This window comes from Girardinichthys multiradiatus, chromosome 1, assembly GCF_021462225.1.
Source record: "Girardinichthys multiradiatus isolate DD_20200921_A chromosome 1, DD_fGirMul_XY1, whole genome shotgun sequence".
NCBI classification, from domain to species: domain Eukaryota; kingdom Metazoa; phylum Chordata; class Actinopteri; order Cyprinodontiformes; family Goodeidae; genus Girardinichthys; species Girardinichthys multiradiatus.
The window spans coordinates 20,305,182-20,316,997 of record NC_061794.1 but is presented as its reverse complement, the minus strand read 5'-3'; the positions used below and the strand labels follow the sequence as shown (position 1 = coordinate 20,316,997).

The 11,816-nt window shown below is 38.5% G+C and overlaps 1 protein-coding gene across 1 annotated transcript; it reads left to right on the top strand.

Annotated features, from left to right (window-relative positions):
- On the top strand, positions 1 to 11,816 carry pigt (phosphatidylinositol glycan anchor biosynthesis, class T). The gene is made up of 11 exons (XM_047379027.1): positions 1 to 433; positions 2,307 to 2,484; positions 2,868 to 2,995; positions 4,247 to 4,347; positions 4,460 to 4,634; positions 4,729 to 4,826; positions 4,982 to 5,138; positions 5,453 to 5,653; positions 9,169 to 9,334; positions 9,463 to 9,546; positions 9,644 to 11,816. Exons 1-11 carry the CDS (start codon positions 43 to 45, stop codon positions 9,891 to 9,893), a joined length of 1,929 nt encoding a protein of 642 aa, XP_047234983.1. The 5' UTR covers positions 1 to 42; the 3' UTR covers positions 9,894 to 11,816.

The following is an 11,816-nucleotide window of genomic DNA, read 5'->3' as shown; positions in this document are numbered from 1 at the left end:
TGACGTCAGTAGGCGGAAGGAAATCACCCCTTCAGTAGAAACATGGCAGCCTACAGGTGCCTTCGCTGCGCTTGGTTACTTCTTGTATTTATTTCTACGTGGTACGTGGTAGTAAGCAGTGAAGAAACCACGCAGGGTCACGATCGTGTCAGTGTGGCTGATAATCCACAGACAGCCGCCGACACGGCGAAACAGCCGTTAGAGGAGAGACGGTGGGAAGCAACCCAGGTTGACAAAGCAGTTCCCGATGATGCTGCAGCAGCAGCCCACAAACAGGACTTTCCTGTCCCAGATTCGGTCCTGACACCAACTCCGCAGCTTAACGACGAATTTAAGGAGGAGCTTGTCATCAGACCGCTTCACTCAGGAGATATTTATGCTAGCTTCCAGTTCCGCACCGTGTGGGAAACAGACTTCACCAGAGGAAGCAAAGGTAAGCCAGCCGACAGCAGTGACTGACCATGGATGAAAGGTCATATCATAACCGATCGCTCTCAATGAAGAAAAAAATGCCTATTTTAAATTCAATTAAATATGCGTTTTCTAATGTTCAATTTAATTAAGATCAATCGTTGTCCCCTTTACATGGTAGACATAGTAAGAGTTCTGTTTTATCAAATCCCAGGACTAACTGAATCACAAAGGATAGGATAATAATATATTGGTGCCTCAAATCAATACTCAGAATGCAGTTTGAAGAAACAAGGAGGCCACCCCACTTATTAGGATCACAGATATAAAATGATCTGTGGTGAAGTGGTTGCATAAAGGTACTCAGTACTCAGGTTTTGAAGTACCACACAGAGTAAGCCTGACGTTTATCAGCAAGGCTGTACCAGACTTTGTTCTGCATGTATTACAACAGTGTGGCCCATTAATAGATGCAAGCCTGAATCCATTTAGACTTCTGACACGTTAGCAAATACTGTACAACAAAATCTTTCAACTCTATTTGTCTACGATTTATAATCCAGAATCTCGTTTTAGAAATACCGAATTCTGTTATTCTTGACATTATGGGGCCATTAAATAATGTCTCTAATAAATATTAGAGCAATTAGATTTATTGCAGATGTGTAAAGTGTATATTTGTATGATTGCTGCTTCACGTTCCTAATCTGCTATGTGTTTTTTTTTCCACTCACATAGTGGAAACACATACAATGTGTGTTAAAGCTATTCACATCAATCTTGTCAAATTTTAGGTGATTTTATGTTATAGATCACCACAAATTAATGCATAACTGTAACTGTAATACAGGATTATTAAAAATGTGGTTTGCTTTTGTATTCAGCCTTTTTTTTTACTCTTAATACCCCTAAATAAATTCCAGTATTATAATTTGACTTTACAAGTCATCCGTGTGTAATTTAATCTTATTATAAAAACAGCTTTTCTGTGAAGGCTTCTGAGGTTTGTAGGAGAACATTTGTGAACATGAAGTCCAAGGTTTCCAGCAGACAAACGTTTAAGCCGGATTATTTTGCAAAATAATATCCAAACTCTGAACATTCAAGGGGGCGCTGAGACACACACAACAGCAAACCTAGCAAGAAACATCTTTCCACCTAAACTGACAAGCTGGGCATGGCAAGAAATAAAGAAAACTAACCCAACTTCAGAACTCCTTTGAGACCTTCATAGTAACTCATTGCACCATTTGCCATTATAGTAACCAAGCCCACTTTTCTGACCAAAAAACAATTAGGGACAAATGACTTGCAGATGTAATTGCCATGGAAGGTATTTCTTCAAAGGATTGACTCAAGGTGTTGAAAACACGTTCACACTGCTCTTGTCAGATTTTTATACATAAAAACAATTGAGAACCATGTTTAATCATTTTCCTTTCACTCCTCAATTATCCACCATGTTTATGACACATGAAACATCCCATAAAATGCCAACAAGTCGATGTTTGCAGTTTTAACATGAGAAAATGTGAAAAAGTTAAAGGGGAATGAACCCTTTTCCAAGTCACTTTATATTGAAATGCATGTCACATAAAGTCCGATACATGATGTAAACAGAACTTAACCATTTGGACAGCAACATATTCTACTTTGTGTTACATTGATTCCCCACCACAACTCTAACGCTGAGTTTCAAGCTAAGCGAACTAACCGATTAACCGAAACAGTGAAGAAAGACCACGAAATTTGTGAATTTGCTCCTGAAAATTTACTGCAAGAAGAGCTAAAGAGAAGAAGAAGGATGCAAAACATAAATGTCTCAAGCAAGTCTTTCTTTCATATGTAACCTGCTTTGCATTTCTTAATATTAAATTTGTGGTTCTATTTCTTAGTGTCCCACTACAGGCTTTTCCCCAAGTCCTTGGGTCAGGTCATCTCCAAGTTCTCAGTGCAAGAGCTGCACATCTCCTTCACACAGGGCTACTGGAGGACCATGCAGTGGGGGCAGCCCTATCACCCGTCCCCTCCTGGAGCTGAGCTCTGGGTTTGGTTCCAGGACACTGTGACTGAGTGAGTGCTGCCATCTGGTGACTGCAGAGTGTTATAGATTGTTTACCTGGGACACATCTGTGAAACAAAAGTTAAAAATAAAACGTTTAACATAAGCATAGTTATTTTTGTTTTATATATATATATATATATATATATATATATATATATATATATATATATATATATATATATATATATATATATATATATATATATATATATATATATATATATATATATATATATATATACATATATATATATATGTATATATATATATATATATATATATATATATATATATATATATATATATATACATATATAGTTTACGTTTTGCTGCTTTCTGATGTTTCTGTCTGTCATGTCAACGTTTTCCTGCCTTCTCTCTGGTTTTGTAGTGTGGATGCCACATGGAAGGAGCTGACTAATGTTTTGTCAGGCATCTTCTGTGCATCACTAAACTTCATTGACTCCACCAACACTGTTCAGCCCAGCGCCTCCTTCAAACCCCTGGGAATTGCAAACGGTACAGCAAAGCTTTTTCAGCCTCCATTTTTGCATTTTATGAATTTCTAAGGTGTATAACTCATACAAACAATTGTTATTTATATTTAGAGCAGAGGAGACCTCTCTCTGCTGCTTGAGAGAGCAGTCACTGTAAAGCTGGGTTTACTATTATTTTAGAACAGTCATGATGATAATGGAGTTGGAGTTTAGGCTAGTGTAACATCTTATGTTAGCAGCTAGTGGGGCTAGCATTACATGTGTATATTCTAGAGAAGGTACATCATTACCTTGAACTCTACAATTTTCAAAAGGTTGCCAGCATCTCCAAAGCCAGCATGATCTATAAGACACAGAAGTTTAAAGTTCAAAATGAAAAAAGAGCAACTCGACTGTCATATGTTTAGCCTTTCTGTTATCTGCCAAAAGTGTCATTCTCTCACTGCCAGAATGAACTACGGATGTGTCTCAACATGTAGAAAATATTGTTTCTTTTTAAATAGCTTCTTACATTTCCCTGCTCCATGACATTATTTTAAACACCTCACTGATATTAAAAATGGCTCACATTGCCCTCAGGAACAGCATCCAACCTAAAGGTTGTTGTTGTAGGCGCAACCTTGTAGCACATAGTGTAGGACGTTGTCTGTTCAAAAAACCGGTCAGAGCCAATCAAGCTAAAAATCGTCCGCTTCTGGTCACCTGCCTGATTTCTCTGATAATTTTTAGCTTAAAGCCAGATAACAGTGTTAGTTTTTAGTTTTCTTGCATTCAATGTATGTGGAAAAAAAATCCGATTCTTCAGAGTTTCACCTGCCATTTATCAGTAATGGGAAAATTGGTGCATTCGGATTTATTTATTTGAGTCCGATCATGAAGTTTTGTGCACTGCTGTTTGTTATCGTGTGTGTCATAGAAATATAACCAATTCGCTTATTTTTTCTTTAGACTTGTTTTGTCTTTTTCTAACATCAACCAGTTATCAGCAATGTTTAGAGGATTTATGGTTGAATTCTAAAGAAAGCTCTCCACATTATTTCACATGGCCTGCATTTATTTGAGAACATCCTTGATTATTATTATTATTAGTCATAACTTGCATTTCATGTTTATGCAACTCATCTTTGTATTGCTTGGTTTTCTTAAAAGGTCTGACACATTAACCCACAACAATTGGAGGGCTTTTTCACACTACTCTAGATTTTGATTAAACCCTCTATTCAAAATGTGCTTCTTGAAAGACGCATTTCTGTTTTCCATGTTGACATTCAAGGTACAGACCATCGCTTCCTTCGCTATGCCACCCTCCCACGAGAAATAGTCTGCACTGAAAATTTGACACCCTGGAAAAAACTGTTGCCCTGTGGATCCAAGGTGAATTCCTTTTGCTGGTGTCTGTCTCTGCCTTCTTGATGCCTTTTATTTTATTTTTTTGTTTTATCAACCAACATTTCTTTCCCTCCATGTGGCAACTATGAATTTGCAGGCAGGTCTCGCTGTGCTGTTAAAGTCCGAGAAACTCTTCCACAGCAGTTTTCATTCCCAGGCTGTGCATATAAGACCAGTTTGTCAGGACCAGCAGTGCAAAACTATGTCCTTGGAGCTGAGGCAGACGCTGAATGTGGTGTTCGACCTTCACACCTCTGGACAGGGCAAACGAGGTCAGAAAAAGACGGCTCATCCTGCATTCGTCCACAATTGAATTTTCGTAATATACCTTTGGTCTTTGGTAATATAATTCACTTCTATCTTCAGAGTGGTCGTTGTTTAAGATGTTCTCTCGGACCCTGACAGACGCCTGCCCACTGGCGGCCTCCAGTAAAATATACATCGACATCACAGACAACCCTCAGGTTCCACTTCAAATAATGTTTTCTTCTTAATAATGCAAACATTTCAGATAAACTAATTAAATCGTCAAAGAAGTGTCAGATTAATGTGGCAGGGGAGAAAACTGTTCTGTTGGTTCAAGGTTATATTGAAAGAAGAGGGTTTCGTTTTTGTCCAGGAGGAGCAGTTTGAGCTCAGTCCAGCTACTCCACTGCTGAGCCAGGCGGTGGTGCTGGGGGACAGACGGACCTTTTCTGTCTACGACCTGACCCAACAAGTCACCTTTGGGACTGTGCGCTCCCTTAATGTGCTGATTCGCTGGAAATCCAAAGAGGGTGAGTGACAAAAGCGATGGCTGACACAGCTTTGCTGCATTGACTGAATGTTGTCTTTGACGTTTTACGACACAAGGAGGAGGAGAGGGTAGATTTGTTTTACCTGAACCTGTGAATTTTTTCCTTATTTTTCTGACATTGTTTTGGACCAGTTAAATAAAATAAAAAAAAACATTTTTTTCAGTTATACACTTTATTCTATGAAGTTCTCACTTTACATTGCCTAAACAAAAGTTGTTTTCTTTTGGTTAATGTTTTTTAAGAATGATTTTCTGTTTCAAATCATTACCGTCTGTCTCATTTTCTTCGTGAAGGTGACATGCTTCGGCCCTTGCTCCATGCTGAGCGTTACGTGGCCGGATACGGGCTGCAGACCGGAGAGATCCACACCTTAATGTACAACAACCACCCCTTCAGGTCTTTTCCTGTGCTGCTTCTGGACTCTGTGCCTTGGTATCTGCGTCTCTACATCCACACACTGACCGTCACCAGCAAGGGAAAGGACAACAAGCCCAGTGAGTGCATATTTTAATGCATATTTAAGTAGAGGAGTTTGTCGCCAAAATAAAAGTAGAGATAAGGAAACTTTAAACTTAACAATGCAAACTCAAGCCTCAGTTATTTTTGTGCTGAAGCTTGCTGCAGGCAACGAGTGGGTTTAGCTTTGGGTTTGCTACAGCATAAATTAGCAACTTCTAACTTTTCTCAACAATCGTACAGATGACTGTAGCAAGTGGTCTCTGTTTGTAGCTTCGCTGTCTGTGACTACTGTGTCGGACTTTGGTAGATCTAGACTTTGACATCAGACAAAGTCTAAGATTCATGTGCGCTGGGATTAAGATCCCAGCATTTACAGATGGAGAGTTGGAGGCTATCAACACGATGTAAACAAAGATGATTGCTCATTTCCGAATTTACCTTGAGAGTTTATCACCAGCATTATCATTAAAGCACACTTTAACTGTGTAGCTACCCATGAATATGATCCTTCTGTGATGATGATTTCTCTATAAAATTGTTACCGTTTGCTGTGCTTTGACCAACTTCTGTCCTTGAGATGTTGGAAAAACTCCACTAAATTTAAAAACAGCCATAATTATTTAAGGAGTTTTTTTTGTTGTTTTATTTTAAATAGTAAAATGTTTATTGCTTTTACTTTTTTTGAGTTGTCATGTACCAAGCAAGACGGGGCCCAACGAGATCAAATAGCTGAATTTGGTTTATTTTTATGTGTGTGTGTCTTTGTAAACACACACTAAAAATTCAAGAAAATCAACAAAACTGTAAAAATTGTAGTAGTAAGTCAGGTTCACCGGTTCACTTCATCTGGAATCTCATACTTATCCAAAACATTTAAAGGCTTCGTTTGCCATGAAGTCAATTATTACATTAGTTACTGTTAGAATAAATACAACTGTCCATCTTTTAGTTTTCTCCCTATCCTCCTACCGCCTCCTATAGATGGCATCTTGGTTGATTTGACAGGCAGCCAACACAATCCCAGAATGCACTGCGGTGTGATGTCCCTGGCCATTTCCAATAGCTTAAATAACAGCACAGGTTTTGTCTTAGATTTATGTGAGATTACAGCAGCAGCTATGTTTAAAAAAATGTGGAGATTTTTTAGAGATTATCAGAGAAAATTATTAGAGAAATGTCAGCCTTGAAGGTCTTTAGGGTGGGTGCAATTAGAAATGCTGTCTTAATGAAAGGTTTTTTTAAATCCAAATTTTAGACCTATTTTGTAGGTAAAACAGATAAATGTCTGAAACAGCTGTATTGGGAACTTAACTAAATTACCATATAGTTTGTGTGTAAATGCAACAAGGAAGAATAAAAATGCATACATACGGGGGCTTGGCCAGGGGACAAATGCTGCACAGTGACATCATTGTTAAGCTAATTAAAGGTTATGTTATGATCTACAGTACTGTGAAAAAGTAGATACAGGTCCTTCTCAAAATATTAGCATATTGTGATAAAGTTCATTATTTTCCATAATGTCATAATGAAAATTTAACATTCATATATTTTAGATTCATTGCACACTAACTGACATATTTCAGGTCTTTTATTGTCTTCATACGGAAGATTTTGGCATACAGCTCATGAAAACCCAAAATTCCTATCTCACAAAATTAGCATATCATTAAAAGGGTCTCTAAACGAGCTATGAACCTAATCATCTGAATCAACGAGTTAACTCTAAACACCTGCAAAAGATTCCTGAGGCCTTTAAAACTCCCAGCCTGGTTCATCACTCAAAACCCCAATCATGGGTAAGACTGCCGACCTGACTGCTGTCCAGAAGGCCACTATTGACACCCTCAAGCAAGAGGGTAAGACACAGAAAGAAATTTCTGAACAAATAGGCTGTTCCCAGAGTGCTGTATCAAGGCACCTCAGTGGGAAGTCTGTGGGAAGGAAAAAGTGTGGCAGAAAACGCTGCACAACGAGAAGAGGTGACCGGACCCTGAGGAAGATTGTGGAGAAGGGCCGATTCCAGACCTTGGGGGACCTGCGGAAGCAGTGGACTGAGTCTGGAGTAGAAACATCCAGAGCCACCGTGCACAGGCGTGTGCAGGAAATGGGCTACAGGTGCCGCATTCCCCAGGTCAAGTCACTTTTGAACCAGAAACAGCGGCAGAAGCGCCTGACCTGGGCTACAGAGAAGCAGCACTGGACTGTTGCTCAGTGGTCCAAAGTACTTTTTTCGGATGAAAGCAAATTCTGCATGTCATTCGGAAATCAAGGTGCCAGAGTCTGGAGGAAGACTGGGGAGAAGGAAATGCCAAAATGCCAGAAGTTCAGTGTCAAGTACCCACAGTCAGTGATGGTCTGGGGTGCCGTGTCAGCTGCTGGTGTTGGTCCACTGTGTTTTATCAAGGGCAGGGTCAATGCAGCTAGCTATCAGGAGATTTTGGAGCACTTCATGCTTCCATCTGCTGAAAAGCTTTATGGAGATGAAGATTTCATTTTTCAGCACCACCTGGCACCTGCTCACAGTGCCAAAACCACTGGTAAATGGTTTACTGACCATGGTATCACTGTGCTCAATTGGCCTGCCAACTCTCCTGACCTGAACCCCATAGAGAATCTGTGGGATATTGTGAAGAGAACGTTGAGAGACTCAAGACCCAACACTCTGGATGAGCTAAAGGCCGCTATCGAAGCATCCTGGGCCTCCATAAGACCTCAGTGCCGCAGGCTGATTGCCTCCATGCCACGCCGCATTGAAGCAGTCATTTCTGCAAAAGGATTCCCGACCAAGTATTGAGTGCACAACTGTACATGATTATTTGAAGGTTGACGTTTTTTGTATTAAAAAAACTTTTCTTTTATTGGTCGGATGAAATATGCTAATTTTGTGAGATAGGAATTTTGGGTTTTCATGAGCTGTATGCCAAAATCATCCGTATTAAGACAATAAAAGACCTGAAATATTTCAGTTAGTGTGCAATGAATCTAAAATATATGAATATTAAATTTTCATCATGACATTATGGAAAATAATGAACTTTATCACAATATGCTAATATTTTGAGAAGGACCTGTAAATTATTTGAAAGATGTTTCCTCTTTTTGTCACATATGCATGAAATATACAAATATTTTTTTTCTTTTTTATATTTTTGTAAAAAAAAAAAACAAAGAAGCAGGAGTATTTGTAAATGTTCACCCCTTGAAAGATGAGTAAGAGCATTTTACTTAGTTGAACATGTAGGCATACTTTTAAAAGGCAGGTTTTCATCAGGAATATTTTTTTGCTTCTCTGTAGTTGCATAGTATTACCACAAGGTGGTGCACATGAGACTGGTTTCCTGTTTGAAAGAGTTAGGCAGCTTTATATGTTAATGGTTATAGCTTTGTTCTGATTTTGTTTCCTTAAACTTTTATATAATTGCTTCATTCAACAAGTAATGATATATGTAATTGAATGTGTTATTATATTATTTATATATTAGAAGGGAGTGGTGCAAACATAAAAACTTTTGTTGTTGTTGCTCTTCTTCTTGTCTTCTTATGCCAGGTTATATCCACTATGAGCCATCTAAGGACCGAGTGCGGCCCCACCTGCTGGAGATGCTGGTCCAGCTTCCTCCACACTCCGTCACTGAGATTACAGTGCAGTTCGAGAGGGCTCTGCTCAAATGGACCGAGTACACACCTGATCCCAACCACGGATTCTACGTCGGGTATGAACACACTTCCTGTCACATCAGTCAGAAGTTTCTCCTCCAAGTAAAAAATGAACGTATATTTCTGAGCTCGACTTCCTTTCCTTCTTTTCAGTAATTAAAACTTGTTTCTCATTTAAATGTAGCTCTTCAGTTATCAGTGCTCTTGTGCCAAGTACTGTAGCCATGAATACAAACATCACTGAGGAGCAACCTCTGTTCAGCACTTTGTGAGTTGAGTTTTTTTAAATTTGCGCTTAAATTTTCCTGCTTACTTCTTGTTTTCTCGTTGTGTTTAAAAATTACAATTTTCACTTCTCCTTCCAGTTTTCCTTGCAAAGAAGAGTCCAGCTACTTCGTGCGCGTCTACACAGAGCCTCTGTTGGTCAACCTGCCAACTCCAGACTTTAGCATGCCTTACAATGTCATCTGTTTAACGTGTACTGTTGTGGCCGTGGGTTATGGCTCCCTTTACAACTTGCTGACCCGAAGCTTCCAGATAGAAGAACCCAACCCAGGACTGGCCAAGCGGATAGCCAACATTATCCGCAAGATGAGGGGTGTACCGCCTCTCTGAGGCAGTATCAGAGGGGCCCATTAGCTTGTTACAGAAGTGGGCCCTTCACAAAATAGAGAAAAACCCAAAAGCGCTAACATTCAGGGAAGAAATCGAGCACTGGTATGAATGTACATAAAAAGGACAACTTGAAGTTTTATTGGGATTTTTTTGTTATTGTTTTTTAAATGTAAGAGAGTGGAAAATGTGCTCTTGATAACTGTAAAGGTGTTTTGTTAATGTTTAAAACATGAACATTATTACATTATATTGTTGCTGTTAACATAGTTCTGAGTTTTTACCCTTTAGCTTTGGTTGTGTTTCTGACCTGCTGTTTGATATCTCCATGCCAGGAGAGATAAGACAAAATGACACGTTAAGTCACAGTGTCTTTTGTCAGTGTGACATTTTTTTCCTTTTGGCAACTCTCAGCTTGGACGATGAAATTTGGTTTCCCATAGCCAAACATCATGTTTCCAAACACCTGTTCCAAACACTAAGAAGCTTTTAACAACAATCTTTCTGTGGGTATTTTCATCCTCCACGTATTTTTGTTCCCTCCCTTAAATGAATTGGTTCATCCAACTAATTTAAAATCAGACAGACATATCTTGACTAAATACAAAAAACAGTTTTTAAATGATTAATTTATTAAGGTAAAAAGCTATTCAAACCATACTGATTCTGTGAAAAAGTAATTGCCCCTTTGTTAAAACAGGAATTAACTGTAATGAACCACATTTTTTTTAAATGTTCAAGTAGGATTCACTTGTCACCCACAGGCCTGATTACTAGCAGGCCTGTAGAATCAAGAAATCAGACAGATAGAACCTCCATGACAACATGAAGTAGGCTAAAAGACATCAAAAGCAACACAAAATGTCCTGATCTAAAAACAAAACTCAAGAACTCAAGAGAAACAAATCTAATCAGTCTTAATGGGGCTACGAAGCTGTTTTCTAAGCAAACCTCAGTGAGATTATTAGTCATTATCTGAGAGTAATTGAAGAGTAAATCGACTCATCCAGAAGACAGAAAAAACCCTAGAAAAACGGCTTCACTTTGCCTACGTTCAGATCAGTATTCAGAATTCAACGAAACGAAAGAGACTGGGCAAAAATTCCAAGGCAAAATCCACCGATCATAAAGAACACAAAACCCTGTCTATTTGCCAAAGATAACATCCTATTACATTGGTGGTAAACTAACAGCATATCATTATAAGAAGATCATAGCTCCAATAAAAGGTGGTAGTAGTGTGATGATCTAGGATTGCTTTCCTGATTCAGGTCCAGGGTGATTTTCTACAATTTAACAGAACATGACTTCTGGTCTCTATCAGAAAATCCTGAAGGAGATGATCCAGCCATTAATCAAGGCCGGGTTATCCAGCAATAAAATGATCCGAAGTATATGGGTTAGTCCACCTCCGAATGGTACAAAAAGGAAGGTTTTCATGTACTATGACCTCAAACAACCTGTTCATGTTTGAAAACCCTCTAGTGTGGCTGAATTGAAATAATTCTACACAATACGGTCAACTAAAACTCTTCTACAGTGATGTAAAAGACCCATTGCCAGTTATTGTAAATGCTTGTTTGAGGTTGTTGGTGCCAAGGGGGGCACCACTATTTATTAGGTTTGTGGGAAACTTTTTCACGTAAGACCAGGCTGGTTTGGTTAGATTATTTTACCCTTAATAAATGCAATCATCATTTGAAAATAGCATTTTTTATTTATTCTGGTCATCTTCATCTAAAATTAGTTTGATGCTTGAAACATTTAAGTATGAGTAGAAAAAACTGAAAACTGGAGGCAAATGCTTTTTTTATAGCACTGTGTTTAATCAGTTTAAAATATTTTTATCTTTTTGAACTTACCTATGCTCCCATTTATCATGCTTTTAACCAATTAATATTAATAAACAGAGGTGACTGAGCAGAA

What these genes read in the sequence shown, in the direction of transcription:
- pigt (XM_047379027.1), top strand. Translation starts at nt 43, where the DNA reads ATGGCAGCCTACAGGTGCCTTCGCTGCGCTTGGTTACTTCTTGTATTT. An exon ending in TTCCAGGACACTGTGACTGA is followed by an intron (nt 2,485 to 2,867) that starts GTGAGTGCTGCC and finishes CTGGTTTTGTAG; the next exon opens with TGTGGATGCCACATGGAAGG. An exon ending in TGTTGCCCTGTGGATCCAAG is followed by an intron (nt 4,348 to 4,459) that starts GTGAATTCCTTT and finishes ATGAATTTGCAG; the next exon opens with GCAGGTCTCGCTGTGCTGTT.